At 43.9% G+C, this 16,590-nt stretch overlaps 1 protein-coding gene across 1 annotated transcript in view; it reads left to right on the top strand.

Moving 5' to 3' along the window:
* Positions 1–16,590, top strand: part of LOC136874713 (ankyrin-3) — a 165,534-nt gene that overhangs the window by 50,104 nt on the left and 98,840 nt on the right. The window contains exon 2 of the mRNA XM_067148369.2: positions 14,375–14,699. Within this exon, the coding sequence (XP_067004470.2) occupies positions 14,375–14,699 (325 nt within the window). The remainder of the gene's footprint in view (positions 1–14,374; positions 14,700–16,590) is intronic.

The raw sequence follows: 16,590 nt of genomic DNA, 5'->3' as shown, positions 1-16,590 counted from the left end.
GCAATTGAAACTTGGTCAGAATTTGTCACCCCATACCCGTGCTACCCTCTGCCATCTGTTAGCAACTTGGAGAAAGTCGACATGTTTACAGCGAACGGGACACACAGATTACCCCCTAGCGAGAACCCAACGTGACGAAACTGACCAATGCCACTAGGGTGACTTATCTCCAGTGCTTGAGTTGTGGCTAACTAGTGAGTTAATTCATTGTGTGTTTTGCTGATTAGTGAGTTCATTCTGTGTGTGCTGTTCCTGTGCTATTCGTCGCTTTCGGAGTTTTATTATATTTTGCGCAATGTGGTATTAACGATGGACGAGTCTAAAACGGATATAATTGTAAATCAGTTTGAAAAGCCATTTACTGGCCGTTCGTTTGATGAAAAGATGCAAATAGTTAAAGCCGCGAGACCTCTACCTTTTCTCGTAAATTTCTTCTTCTTCTTCTTAATCTGCTTACCCTCCAGGGTTGGCTTTTCCCTCGGACTCAGCGAGGGATCCCTCCTCTACCGCATCAAGGGCAGTGTCCTGGAGCTTCAGACTCTGGGTCAGGGGATACAACTGGGGAGGATGACCAGTACCTCGCCCAGGCTGCCTCACCTGCTATGCTGAACAGGGGCCTTGCGGGGGATGGGAAGATTGCTAGTTTTTTTTGCTAGGGGTTTTACGTCGCACCGACACAGATAGGTCTTATGGCGACGATGGGATAGGAAAGGCCTAGGAGTTGGAAGGAAGCGGCCGTGGCCTTAATTAAGGTACAGCCCCAGCATTTGCCTGGTGTGAAAATGGGAAACCACGGAAAACCATCTTCAGGGCTGCCGATAGTGGGATTCGAACCTACTATCTCCCGGATGCAAGCTCACAGCCGCGCGCCTCTACGCGCACGGCCAACTCGCCCGGTGGGAAGATTGGAAGGGATAGACAAGGAAGAGGGAAGGAAGCGGCCGTGGCCTGAAGTTAGGTACCATCCCGGCATTTGCCTGGAGGAGAAGTGGGAAGCCACGGAAAACCACTTCGAGGATGGCTGAGGTGGGAATCGAACCCACCTCTACTCAGTTGACCTCCCGAGGCTGAGTGGACCCCGTTTCAGCCCTCGTACCACTTTTCAAATTTCGTGGCAGAGCCGGGAAGCGAACCCGGGCCTCCGGGGGTGGCAGTTAATTACATTAACTACTACACCACAGAGGCGGACCCTCGTAAATTTAAAAAGAGAAAACAAGAATTGTGTACGCACGTTCAATCCAGAAACTTACAGTAAAACTGTTTGGCTCGAGTTCACCTACATGTAATTAGGGTGAGTAGAATTGAAATTTACTTAATACATTGTGTTAACTGCATGGTTACTAGTTGCATGCCTCAGTGGAGATTCCAGGATACGCCACTGCCTGGCTGGAAGGTTTACTGAAGCACCCGGAGCGCTATACGGAGTATTCGAGTTGAATCGGTGCTCCGTTGTGACGTCACGAAAACCTGAAGAACCGAGTATTACTCTCCAGTTCTGCTCGCTTCGTCCCCACCTCTAGCGCAAGTACAGTACGGCCAAATACTTTAATACACTATTAAAGTATTTGGTACGGCCACGGCATGCAACCCACCTGACTGCTGCTCTCTTGTCACGTGACAAACACCCGTCCCGAGCGGAGCAAGTAACACCGGCTCCCTAGAGCAACTACGTGATGACGTCTGGTTTAAACAGCGTCGCAGACAGCAAGAATTCTTGCCAATAACTTTTGACTCGTACGTTTCCGGATTACGGTTCCTTATCTCAAATCGATCCATTTGCCGTCCTCCATCCTCTCTGAAAGTTTTAACATCATTGCGGATACATCCTGTATATTGCGTGTAAATGTTAACGATTACCCCTTACTGACCACTTCCCAAATTGTGTGTGCGGCGATTTTAATTGTGTTTAATTTATAGCGTGCTTTATATTTTGTGTGTCATGCTAAAAATAATACATTTTCAGTATTAAACCATGCGCATAAAACGTGTTAAATTGTCCTCAGTACTGATAAGCATGCAAATTTGTCATATTGATAATGCTATTTAATAATTAGTTAAAACCAATGCCAGCAAATATTTATGGTCACGATTAGACTTTTATCTTAAAAATATTCGTTAGGAGCCCTCTTAAAAAAATTGAAACTGATACATAACAGGACGTGCCTCCCAACTTGTGGCGCCCGGAGTGACTACCCCGTTCGCCCCGCCCTCGCGACGGCCCTGTGTGTTCATTGTTTATATAGCTGCGAGATTCTATCAATAAATTCAGTATTTCATCCTCATCTTCCCTTCATTCTTCTTCTTTATCTGTTTACCCTCCAGGGTCCGTTTTTCCCTCGGACTCAGCGAGGGATCCCACCTCTACCACCTCAAGGGCAGTGTCCTGGAGCTTCAGACTCTGGGTCGGGGGATACAACTGGGGAGGATGACCAGTACCTAGCCCAGACGGTCTTTCCTGCTATGCTGAACAGGGGCCTTGCGGGGGGATGGGAAGATTGGGAAGGATAGACAAGGAAGAGGGAAGGAAGCGGCCATGGCCCTAAGTTATGCACCATCCTGGCATTTGCCTGGAGGAGAAGTGGAAAACCACGGAAAACCACTTCCAGGATGACTGAGGAGGGAATCGAACTTACCTCTACTCAGTTGACCTCCCGAGGCTGAGTGGACCCCGTTCCAGCCCTCGTACCACTTTTCCAATTTCGTGGCAGAGCCGGAAATCGAACCCGGGCCTCTGGGAGTGGCAGCTAATCACACTAACCACTACACCACAGACGCGGACCCTACCTTTCTTTCTTTCTTTCTTTCTTTCTTTCTTTCTTTCGTTATCCGTTTACCATCCAGGGTTGGCCTTTCCCTCGGACTCAGCGAGGGATACCACCTCTACCGTCGGATCGCGAGACTTTTGGTTCGGGGGTTAAAAATGGAGAAGAAGACCAGTCAGGCGGCCTCATTCGCTATTTTAAATTTCGTGGCAGAGCCGGGAATTGAACCTGGTGCCTCCGGGAGTGGCAGCTAATCACACTACTACATCACAGAGGTGGAGCTCACCTTTCTTACCGGCGGATAGCTTTTGCTTGTTTACATTCGCTATGGATAGTGCTTCAAAGAATCGAGGTAGTTTGTACCTCCTAGTTGGCCGTCACTTCTTCTTCTTCTTCTTTATCTGGTTACCCTCCAGGGTCGGTTTTTCCCTCGGACTCAGCGGGGGATCCCACCTTTACCGCCTCAAGGGCGGTGTCCTGGAGCTCCAGACTTTGGGTCGAGGATACAACTAGGAAGGATGACCAGTACCTCCCCCCAGGCGGCCTCACCTACTATGCTGAACAGGGGCCTCTTGTAGGGATGGAAGATTGGAAGGGATAGACAAAGAAGAGGGAAGGAAGCGGCCGTGGCCTTAAGTTAGGTACCATCCCGGCATTTGCCTGGAGGGGAAGTGGGAAACCACAGAAAACCACTTGCAGGATGGCTGAGGTGGTAATCGAACCCACCTCTACTCAGTTAACCTCCTGAGGCTGAGTGGACCCCGTTCCAGCCCCGGCAGAGCCGGGAATCGAACCCTGGCCTCCGGGGGTGGCAGCTAATGACACTAACCACTACACCGCAGAGGTGGAGCTCACCTTTCTTACCGGCGGATAGCTTTTGCTTGTTTACATTCGCTATCGATAGTGCTTCAAAGAATAAAAATAGTTTGTATCTCCTAGTTGGCCGTCACATATTTACAATAAACTATGACTTGCATCAAGAGAATAATGTTAAGAGAGCCTGTGATACGGTTGGATCGCATTTGATACTTTAAGAATTAAAACTCCCTGTCTGTTGAACAGAGACTTCTTTCGATTCAAAGTTGGTACTGTATATATTAATCAGTTTTTCTATTCGATGATAACCCTTACATTTCCCTGTGCTCAATTTTTTCTTCATACATAGGCCAACAATTTCGTAGCCCATAGACCTCTCGGTATTTTATTATTCTTCCGGATGGTATGTCGTATGACACTAGAGAAAGATTGTATCTACTTTACCTGATTAGAGTGAAAAAAGAAGTACGCCTAACAGAAAACAGCTATCCTACTTTGGCAATTGTGCTGACCTACTTTATAACAGTGGTCAACTTTCTTCCCTACAGTGTAAATGTAGCGTTGCAAAGCAAACTGCACATTGTGGAAAACTGTTCTCTGACTGCATACGAGTGGAGACTTGAAGATTTCTTGATTGAAATATCAGTCGCTATCGACTACATTAATAACGTGCATGCCAATTTGTAAAATATTATATTAGTGTATTTTTAATAGGCCTCCGCACACAAAGTTCAGAGAGCGTAACATTTATAAACAATACATAGAAAAACTGTACTGTATATTGCGCGTAAGTGTTCCACTTGCCAATTATGTGTGTGGAGACCTAAGTATTGAATTTTTACCAACTCGTATAACTTCTGACCGACATTATGTATATGATGTAATTTGTAGAAAGCCACACGATAAATTGACAGATACATAATAATAATAATAATAATAATAATAATAATAATAATAATAATAATAATAATAATAATAATATCGCATTACCTCATCTGCCAAATAACTCTTTTTTGTTGATGCTACGAACTTGGGGAACATGTGCGTGAATGTCGATGTTCCTTTCTCACAAAGGTCGCATCACCATAGTTATAGGGCAGTCAGCTCTCCCTGTGGTGAAACTGGAACATCTGTATACGGACTAGCATTTTTCTGGATGAACGCATAAAGCGCTGGTCAGCGTACCTTTACATGGCGCGCTATGGATTTTATCGTCTTAAAAATGTTTCACCTATCTTAACAGAGCTCCGATAATAATAATAATAATAATAATAATAATAATAATAATAATAATAATAATAATAGTTAACGACAACATATTTTTCTAAATGCTAACTGTCTTAAGAGACGCCAAAGTTGTCGGAATTTTGTCACACAGGAATATTTTAATTTGTTGAAGGTTAACGACTTGAAATCGTACTTAAATACTCTCAAATGCCATCGATCTCAGCCGGCATTGAACCCACTATACTGGGATTAGAAGGCTAATGCCATACCTACTACGACACAGGTCGGCGGCCAGGTTCGAACTCGTCATTTTCGGCACTAGAAGCCTGCACGCTAACCGCTGGTCCGTCTGGTCTCCGGTCACTTTTCTGGTTACGGTACTATTTTAGTAACCTTGCATATCTGAGACGATAAACCCCTCATAACGTTATTAATGACAGTTTATCGCTGGATTAGAAGAACTCTTCTAGGATCATTGGTTATTTTCAGGCACTTTTTACATTAAAAAAGGGATTAACGTCTTCATTCCAGGGTGCCCAGTTATATTGATTCGAATTCATGAAACTCAGCCATAGAATCAATGGACCATATAAATAATGGTCATGGGAGACGACGTCTTTCACCATTTCGTAGGTTGTACTTTGCGTTTTTGGTTTGTGCTCTCGAGTCTAATGATCGACTTAGGGGATCTTTAGAGTACAATGGTTTTCCTTCCCTCTCACCCTATAAGAGCAAGGTTTGACAGACCAGCATGGCTGTTCAGTGTACTCTTATGTGGGTACATTTGTGTTAAGGACCTGTGCATCTCATATAGCATGTAAGATACACCAACGGTGATGGTGGTTCGTGTGACGGATGAGCAATTTCCGGTGTCTGCTTGCTGTCTGCCAACAAGAGGAAGTCTTGCAAGATCATATTTCCTTTCTCTCGTAACAATTTTTTTTTTTTTTTTACAATTGGCTTTACGTCGCACCGACACATATAGGTCTTATGGCGACGATGGGATAGGAAAGGCCCAGGAGTGGGAAAGAAGCGGCCGTGGCCTTAATTAAGGTACAGCCTCAGCATTTGCTTGGTGTGAAAATTGGAAACCACGGAAACGCATCTTCAGACCTGGCGACAGTGGGGTTCGAACGCATTATCTCCCGGATGCAAGCTCACAGGTACGCGGCCCTAACCGCACGGCCAACTCGCCCGGTAACAAATGAACTGGACTGTACATAAATTAGAGCAAACTTATCTTGTACTTAACCTTCTTCTGGAGCTCAAGACGTGTGGCATTCACGACGGTACAGCTGAGTCTTTAATAGATAACTTTTAGTTGTATAAGTTCCTCCTGTCTGACCTCTCTTGGTCAACTCCCATTCTTCCCTGAACGCGATGGTATTAGCTTCGTGATTCCGAAGGACTCGTGTGAGACAGAATTTCCAGCGTCTTCACTTACTACTGCAAATTCTCGCTTTCATTTTTCCTATCCAACCTTCTTTCGTTGATACCCTTCCGACCCCAATGGAATGATATGATGGCTCTCGCGAAGCAGACACCGGAAATTATTTATCAATTTCCACACCCTTCGTGGCCCTTCCCTTTCCGTTGCCGATATCGTCGTTCCTCCAAGGGTCGGGACCAGGTTCGTATTTATGCACGGGTCACATGAATACGGGTCCAGTGCGGAAAATTCTCAGTGGTAAAGTTTTAAATAAAAATAGTCGAGACTGAAGTTAGCTCCAGTGAGTTATTGGGGGAAATTAATCGAAAACAATGTTGGTACCACTGTTATTCTCATGTTTCCAAAGCTTTGGTAATATACTTGTACCATCTTCTTTGTATCTTCCGCTGGCTCTTTGATCATTGTATTGCTCTGAATATATATTGTATACTGAGTATGTCGTCCGACTCGTTGGCTGAATGGTCAGTGTACTGGACTTCGGTTCAGAGGGTCCCGGGTTCGATTCCCGGCCGGATCGGGGATTTTAACCTTCATTGGTTAATTCCAGTGGCCCGGGGGCTGGGTGTTTGTGCTGTCCCCAACATCCCTGCAACTCACACACCACACATAACACTATCCTCCATCACAATAACACGCAGTTACCTACACATGGCAGATGCCGCCCACCCTCAACGGAGGGTCTGCCTTACAAAGGCTGCACTCGGCTAGAAATAGCCACACGAAATTAACTGAGTATGTCAACAACAAACTGCTCTGCTGAACGATCTTTTTCTCTTCTGGGAAGAATCAGGAATCATTTTCTTACACCTCAAACTAAGGAGTCTTTGAATCAATTATGTATACAGTAAAACTTGCTCAAAGAGGAATCGCAAGGGACCAAGATTATTTTCCGAATTAGACAAGTTTCTGCAGTACACAAAACATCGTCTTTTTTGTCTCAAAACACCAATCACCACCACCGTTACACAAAACATAAAACAGTATACGGCATTTTAAAATATTATTTACAGCTTACTTGTATTTGCGTACGTATGACGCTCGGCTATCCAAATTGATGTATGGAGTACTTACTGTAGTACACTGATTTGTTTATTATTATTATTATTATTATCATCATCATCATCATCTGTTTACCCTCCAGGTTCGGCTTTTCCCTCGGACTCAGCGAGGGATCTCACCTCTACCGCCTCAAGGGCAGTGTCCTGGAGCTTCAGACTCTTGGTCGGGGGATACAACTGGGGAGAATGACCAGTACCTCGCCCAGGCGGCCTCACCTGCTATGCTGAACAGGGGCCTTGTGGAGGGATGGGAAGATTGGAAGGGATAGACAAGGAAGAGGGAAGGAAGCGGCCGTGGCCTTAAGTTAGGTACCATCCCGGCATTCGCCTGGAGGAGAAGTGGGAAACCACGGAAAACCACTTCGAGGATGGCTGAGGTGGGAATCGAACCCACCGCTACTCATTTGACCTCACGAGGCTGAGTGGACCCCGTTCCAGCCCTCGTACCACTTTTCAAATTTTCGTGGCAGAGCCGGGAATCGAACCCGGACCTCCGGGGGTGGCAGCTAATCACGCTAACCACTACACCACAGAGGCGGACATTATTATTATTATTATTATTATTATTATTGCGCTTCATTATTACATACAGCCTGATACACACTATATCATTTTTCCGCTATCACAACACTATACTAGACTTTCATAACACTGGATATAAGCTCCTTAAACTTATTTACATCATAAAACTATACAGTACTTCACAACACTAAGCTTTCTTCCACAGATCAAACAAAGAAACTTGTTTCCTCTTCTTTCTAATCGTGTCTTTCTGAATGCAGTCTTGAGCTGAGTACATTCGTTCAAGAAGAGTGGAAGAGTTAGATGTAATGGCAAATTGTTTTGCGTCACCAAAATCACTGTGGGCCTGTTCGTGGGTTCGAATCTTGTTTTGATCACCTTCTTGCTCATCTCTTTCTGTCTCCTCTTCTTTCTTGGCATTTCTCACTGCTAGAAGGACTTTTAGCTGATTAGAAAACGTGGTGTGTCGTTAAGTTGTTCATCACTTCGAATAAAGTTCTCTGCCTCGCAGGGAACGTTTCTTGCTTGACGTAAGTTGGATATTGCCGATGCGTTTTCAAGTACTTAATTCGTTCCAACAGCCGTATTATCACTCTCTCGAAACACGTGTTAGTTTGTCCAAATATTGACATTATCATACCAGCACCAGAAATGTACAAATATTGTATGTAGACTTCATGAGTTCCTAATATTTTCCGTATTGTACAAGTAGATTCTAAAGAATCCTTCCATGTTTCGTTTCAGTTTCCGCGTTGAGGAGATTCCGCATTATACAAAAGTAAGAACATTATAACGCCGTAAGCTTCGCCGGGATCGAGAAAATAGACCGTAGTGGACAAGTTTCCGCCTTGATCACGTTTTCTGTACTATCAATAAAACCTGGATTTTGAAAATGTGACTAGTATGTTTACTCGCACCAAAGCAGGAAGAATTAGTTGCACTTGGACATTTGTCACCAGTATTGGGGTGTTGTTTTCTTTCTGTTTTTTCTTTGTGCAGAATTTAACATCTCTTTTAATTTTCTTTCCCAAAAAACTTTATAATGTATTGTGAACCATTTTTTTAAATATTGTGCTTGTTGAATACACATCCGAAGGCATGGCGGACAAATTTCCCCTCGAGTTGGTAAAAACATGCCTGACTGGTCGGATCTCTCATTTCCCCCCTCTGATTGGTATTCATTTTTAGTGTTTGTCTACTTCAGCTTCCCCTTAAAACAACTTACTACGTAAATATTTTCAAGCAAAGAAAATTTAATCTTAACCGTTGCTTGTAACGTGTATAACCCTTCAATATTATATAATCAAATAATAAACAATATCATTTAAAGGAAAATAATATACCGAGCGATTTGGCCGTGCGGTTAGGGGCGCCGAGTTGTGAGCTTGCATTCGGGAGATAGTGGATTTGTACCCCACTGTCGGCAGCCGTGAAGATGGTTTTCCATCGTTTCCCCATTTTCACACCAGGCAAATGCTGGGGCTGTACCTTAATTAAGGTCACGACCGCGTTCTTTCTACTCATAGCCCTTTTCTATCCCACCGTCGCCATAGTACCGATGTCGATACGACGTAAAGCAACCTGTAAAAAAGAAGAAGAGAAGAAAAAGAAAAAATAATACAAGAGTATTAATGCATTTCGAATGTAATATCTGCAGTAGCCACACTTGCTGTAAAGTTTGCATGGCATTGCATGTGCGATTTTTTCTGGAGGCATATCTGCCTCCCGCGTGCCAACAATTCGACCCGGGTTGACTTATGAAACCTCTGGAGCCATGTAAGTTACGGAATAACTTGTCCACAAATTGAGCCAGGAAGACAATGTGCTATTGTAACTCCCCCATCCGCGCAGCTGTGAGCTCGCATCCGGGAGATAGTGGGTTCGAACCCCACTGTCGGCAGCCCTGAAGATGGTTTTCCGTGCTTTCCCATTTTCACACAAGGCAAATGCTGGTGCTGTACCGTAATTAAGGCCACGGCCACTTCCTTCCAATTCCTAGACCTTTCCTGTCCCATCGTCGCCACAAGACCTATCTGTGTCGGTGAGACGTAAAGCAAAATAGCAACAAAAAAAAAAAACTCCCCATCCCCCCCCCCCCTTCCCCTATCGCAGACAGGCAATTCTGCGTTTGTTTACACCGATCTACCATAGCTGATGACTGTACATTGAAACATTTGGCTGAAATGAAGACGATAAACCCTAGTTGACCCCTGCCAGTTGCTGACAAGAAACTTTGCAACCTCTGGCCTCGTGGACAACTGCAGCTACTCATCTTAGCCCAAACTGTTCCATTTGAGCCCTCACAACTGTTCAAATGCCGGTGCAATTAATGTTATATGTGCTTAGTTGTTCTACACGATCGAAGAGAGCGCCCTTTTAATTTACGAGCACTTGCATCATATTTTAATGAAATCGTTTCGCAGCTAAGCGCAACAAAAAGAAAGAAAGGACCTGGCTGAGTGAATAAAGCGTCATCTTGTTTGCGAGGGTGATGTCATGTTGAGACGTAGTGCTCGGTACATATGGTGAGTCGCATGATAACCGGGTGGTTCCTAAGTTAAGAACCTCACGCTTTGTGTTCCTGTTAACAAACAGAAGTCAGATAGCGAATTGCTCCTGTCCTTTTTTAAACAAAGAGTTATGTTTTTGTTGAACGTAAGATGATGATAGTAAGAACTATTCAGTTAGTGGCGTGCATATCTAGCTTTTTCTCTGCAAAATATAGGTCAATCCAAAGTTATTTGAACATTGAGTGGCGCGTTCGGAATTCTCACGACCTTTGGTTTAGAACGTCAGTGAGCTTCGTATGATGACATCTCTGTTGCACCGCAATCTTCTTCTTCTTCCTGGCCTTTTTCCAATATCTCGCGGTTGACATATCGTGTGGATTTGGCTCAGTTTTATAGCCGGATACCTTTCCCGATGCCAATCCTATATGGAAGAATATACAGTATTCACTGATAAAACCGAGCTCGATAGCTGCAGTCACTTAAGTGCGGCCAGTATCCAGTATTCGGGAGATAGTGGGTTCGAACCCCACTGTCGGCAGCCCTGAAGATGGTTTTCCGTGGTTTCCCATTTTCACACCAGGCAAATGCTGAGGCTGTACCTTAACTAAGGCCACGGTCGCTTCCTTCCCACCCCTAGCTATTTCCTGTCCCATCGTCGCCATAAGACCTATCTGTGTCGGTGCGACGTAAAGCCAATAGCAAATAAAATAAAATTTTAAAAAATCACTCATAAACGTTTATTTGATGGTTTGTAGTGTGTTGTGTGTAGATGAAGAGATATGTATTACGGCAACCACAACACCCAGTCCCCAAGCTAGAGCAATTAACCATACGCAGTTAAAATCCCTGGCCCGCCAAGTATCGAACACAAAGCCATCTGAACCTAAGGCCACTTCGCTGACCATTCAGCTGGGACTGTAGCTCAATTAAGGCCACGGCCGCTTCCTTCCCACCGGGTGAGTTGGCCGTGCGGTTAGGGGCGCGCGGCTGTGAGCTTAAATCCGGGAGATAGTGGGTTCGAACCCCACTGTCGGCAGCCCTGAAGATGGTTTTCAGTGGTTTCCAATTTTCACACCAGGCAAATGCTGGTTCTGTACCTTAATTAAGGCCATGGTCGCTACCTTCCCATTCCTAGAACTTTCCTATCCCATCGTCGCCCATAAGACCTATCTGTGTTGGTGCGACATAAAACAAATAGCAAAAAAATGAAAAGCTTCCTTTCCACTCCTAGTCCTTTTCTATCCCATCGTCACCATAAGACCTATCTGTGTCGGAGCGACATAGGCTAAAGCCAATTGTAAAAAAAACAAAAAAAAACTTTTACCGATACCCTCATTCTTCGAAAGGTCGGACCTCTTCCATTTTCTGCTTTGAATAGTGTTAAGAGAGTCCAATTGTATTTCCTCTTGAAATAATAATAATAACCATCACCGCCACCACCTGACAGCAAAGTAATCTAAATTCAGTCTTTGTAGAGCTCAACACCACCATTAAAAATGAGTCTGGTTCGTAACTTCGCCACAAATGTAACCCAGAAATAAATAAATAAATAAATAAATAAATAAATAAATAAATAAATAAATAAATAAGCCTATCTAGGGGAAAGGGTAACACACACACTCTCCGTTTCCACACAACATTTCTAAGAAATGGAAGCCCAAAATAACTAAAAACAAACAAAATCACATGGCATTATTGACACAAAACATGGGGAAAGTAATATGTGGAGAATGGCTAAAACTATTATAATATGACCAAAAATATGTTTTATACCATTTCCTGGGTCAAAATGACTAAATTATAAAATATAGTGAAATACGCCTTTATATGACCACTAATAACCGTGTTATCGTGTTCACAAAAAACTAGAAATGTTCTTAAATTTATAAAAATATGACATGCCAAAAAAGATCTGAGCCTGAAAGATAAGTTATTCTCTGAAGCTATTCCTAAAATTAAAAAGAAAAGAGTCGGTCTGAAGGGCTCAGACAGTAAGAGCGTTGGCGAAGTTGAGGGTTCGTTCCAGACTCAGTCCGATGGTATTGAAGGAGTTCAAATACGTCAACATCGTGTCGGTAGATTTACCGGCACGAAAAATAACTCTTGCATGACATAATTCCGGCACCTCCGCGTCTTCGAAAACTGTAGTCAGTGAGAAGTAAAACCAATAATATTATTGTTCAGGAGAATAGGAGAGGAATTACAAGCCCGCCTGGTGGCCATGATCGTTAAGCCGCTGACACCGAGGTTAGCCGGTTCGAGTCCCGTTGGTCGAAAAAAATTTCACGATCAGAATGTTGGCCGTCAGGGTAGGGGAGGTGGTGGTATACAATTTCTAATCATTAGATTGCGTGCCAAAAGCCTGGATTAAATTCCAAACCTCTCTCCAGTGCTCATATGGAGTGAGGGCATATGACGCTGTTGTTGGTGATTCGTCCGTCGGATGAAGACGTTAAGCCTTGAGCAGACCCCTTGGTGCTATTCGACAGGAGTAGGCTATGTGCCGGTACCGGGTTTCACCCTCTCCCTACTATCATATATCACGTCATTCATTTCATCTCATTAATCCCTCTGATGAGGTTGACGTGAGGAAGGGCATCCGGTCATAAAAACCCGCCACGACACATTCATCTCACCTCATACCCGACCCCGTAGGGAAACGGGACAGCGGTTGGACAAACACAGGAGAGGAATTACAAGATTAAATGGAATAACTAAGAATTACACCATTTCATAATTATGGGACCTGTTTCGACCCTTGCGTGGGGTCATCTTCACCATGTCATTTAAAATCGGCAAGTTAATAAAAGGTCCGCCTCTGTGGTGTAGTGGTTAATGTGATTAGCTGCCACCCCCTGAGGCCCGGGTTCGATTCCCGGCTCTGCCACCCCCCTGAGGCCCGGGTTCGATTCCCGGCTCTGCCACGAAATTTGAAAAGTGGTACGAGGGCTGGAACGGGGTCCACTCAGCCTCGGAAGGTCAACTGAGTAGAGGTGGGTTCGATTCCTACCTCGGCCATTCTGGAAGTGGTTTTCTGTGGTTTCCCACTTCCCCTCCAGGCAAATGCCGGAATGGTTCCTAACTCAAGGCCACGGCCGCGTCCTTCCTTCTTCCTTGTCTATCCCTTCCATCCCCCATCCCCCGCCAAGGCCCCTGTTCAGCATAGCAGATGAGGCCGCCTGGGCGAGGTTCTGGTCATTCTCCCCAGTTGTATCCCCGACCCAATGTCTCTCGCTCCAGGACACTGCCCTTGAGGTGGTAAAGGTGAGATCTTTCGCTGAGTTCGAGGGAAAAGCCAACCCTTGAGTGTAAGCAGATTAAGAAAGAAAATAAAAGTATAGGGCCTACCAAACATTTAAAACCTAGGAAAAACACTTATAAAACCTGAAAACACGTGAGTATCCCCTCTGTACTGTTAATTTATTATTATTATTATTATTATTATTATTATTATTATTATTATTATTATTATTATTATGGCCGCCTCTGTGGTGTAGTGGTTAGCGTGATTAGCTGCCACTCCCGGAGGTCCGGGTTCGATTCCCGGCTCTGCCACGAAATTTGAAAAGTGGTACGAGGGCTGGAACGGGGTCCACTCAGCCTCGGGAGGTCAACTGAGTAGAGGTGGGTTCGATTCCCACCTCAGCCATCCTCGAAGTGGTTTTCCGTGATTTCCCACTTCACCTCCAGGCGAATGCCGGGATGGTACCTAACTTAAGGCCACGGCCGCTTCCTTCCCTCATCCTTGCCTATCCGTTCCAATCTTCCCATCCCCCTACAAGGCCCCTGTTCACCATAGCAGATGAGGCCGCCTGGGCGAGGTACTGGTCATACTCCCCAGTTGTATCCCCCGACCAAGAGTCTGAAGCTCCAGGACACTGCCCTTGAGGCGGTAGAGGTGGGATCCCTCGCTGAGTCCGAGGGAAAAGCCGAACCTGGAGGGTAAACAGATTATCATTATTATTATTATTATTATTATTATTATTATTATTATTATTATTATTATTATTAATCCTTAAATCATTGCAGGGCACTATGTTCAGCCGGTTGTGATGTGAACACAAGAACAGCACGAGGGGAATCAGCGTTGCACCTGGCTATATCCTCACGACGCCCTACTTATACTGGTCTTGTAGACGCACTTCTGGACGCAGGTTGCGACGCCAACATCCAAGAGAATCTTCAGGGTCATACAGCTCTACACGCCATGGCCAGACATATGACGCCACACCCTCCCTTGGACACTTTTAGTCACCTGGCCCGCTGCACAGATGTTAATCTACGAGACCACCGCCAGAGGACGGCACTTCATCGCTTAGTAGGTGCCGGCGTCACACATCTCGAACCTTACAAGGTATGTTAAGATCTGGACATCATCTTTCTTGATAATTTTTGACGCTGTTATATGGCACAGGCGTTAGTTGTCTGGCCGTGGCCTAGGATATATAAACTTGTAAGCAATTCCAATATTGTGGCTTCATGTCAGTGACAAAACGAGTTTAATTGGCTTCAGGGAGATGAGGTACCTCATGTACTGTTTTACTGATAATTGTTTCTAGTTAATAAGAACGTCTGTTGCCATTGGAGAGATTGGGCTTAAGCCGTAAAACTGCAGTGCAAGAGGGGACAGATAATTAAATCACATTTCGGCTAATGCTATCAGTGGTATTTCACTTTAAACCATGTCACCATCTGTTCATACTGATGTTAAATGTTTGACTGGGCGAGTTGGCCGTGTGGTTAGGGACGCGCAGTTGTGAGCTTGCATCCGGGAAATAGTGGGTTCGAACCCCATTGTCGACAGCCCTGAAGAGGGTTTTCCGTTGTTTCCCATTTTCACACCAGACAAATACTGGGGCTGTACCTTAATTAAGGTCACGGCCGCTTCACTTTCCATTCCTAGGCCTTTTATATCCCATTGGCGCCATAAGACCTATCTGTGTCGGTGCAACGTAAAACAAATTCTAAACAAAAAGGATGGTTGATGTTTTTGTTAAAGTGAAAGTAACGTGGAGGTCATCAGAGAGGGGAAAAGCTAGCGGGCTACCTTGTAGTTTTACGTGACTGTTGATATTGTGATCACAGCCACGATGCCTCCTATTTTATTTATTTATTTATTTATTTATTTATTTATTTATTTATTTATTTATTTATTTATTTATTTATTTATTTATTTATTTATTTATTTATTTATTTACTTTTCTTAAGTAGCGCAGTAGTTAGAACTCATGATCCTCTCTTGCACTTAACCACATTGTAGTAAAAGAAATATACAAACTTTAAATATTAAACATTAATTTGAATATGAATACGAATTATACACAATATTATAATAGTTTTGAACTAATGTTACATACCATTAGTCAAACTACTTTTAAACCACATTGTAGTAAAAAAAATATACAAACTTTAAATATTAAACATTAATTTGAATATGAATACGAATTATACACAATATTATAATAGTTTTGAACTAATGTTACATACCATTAGTCAAACTACTTTTACGAAGTAATGTAACTTAGGAGCTTTTCAGTCCGTTGAACACAACTATTTTACAAGTATGTTATGTTATAGCGTGTTCGTCAGAATTAACTAAGTCGACGCTGGAAAGTGTGGCTTCCTTCTTATACAACATTTTATAAAAGTTAATTATTAAATTCACACACACTATAATTCAGTCACCACGGTTCACACTGTTGGTTTATGTATCTAAGAGGGGAGCGTGACTTTTCATTTCCGCGAATTCGAACTACAGACGTCTTGTGAGAAGCTAGTATCCATGCCACTCGGCTAACACGCCCTTAGAGAGGAAAAAGGATAGCCCTGATGTGTATGGAGGATCATGTAAGGCAATAATGAAGCCTACAGTACAGTCAGGTCGATTGAAAAGGTGAATGTTTCATAAGAAGTCGAACAGGAAAAATGAAAAAGCGGATCTTGGCACGAGTTAGTGGGAGAAGTGCCAGGGTCAGCAGAGAATTCGTGGTCACCATTTAGTATCAGAAGTTGTGATTCCTAGAGTGAGGGGTTGTATGTTAGAATTGTGATTATTTTATTTTATTTTATTCTTTTGCCAGTGGTTTAACGTCGCACAAACACACAGAAGGTATTCGGTGACGCAAGGGCGGGAAAGGGATCGGATTAGGAAAGAATCGGCTGGAGCCTTAATTAAACTATAGCCCCAGCGTGTGCCTGGTGTTAAACTGGGAAATCACAAAAAACCATCCTCAGCGATGCCGACG

This window comes from Anabrus simplex, chromosome 1, assembly GCF_040414725.1.
Source record: "Anabrus simplex isolate iqAnaSimp1 chromosome 1, ASM4041472v1, whole genome shotgun sequence".
NCBI lineage: Eukaryota > Metazoa > Arthropoda > Insecta > Orthoptera > Tettigoniidae > Anabrus > Anabrus simplex.
Note: the sequence above shows the minus strand (reverse complement) of the source record. Positions and strands in the feature narration are given on the sequence as shown.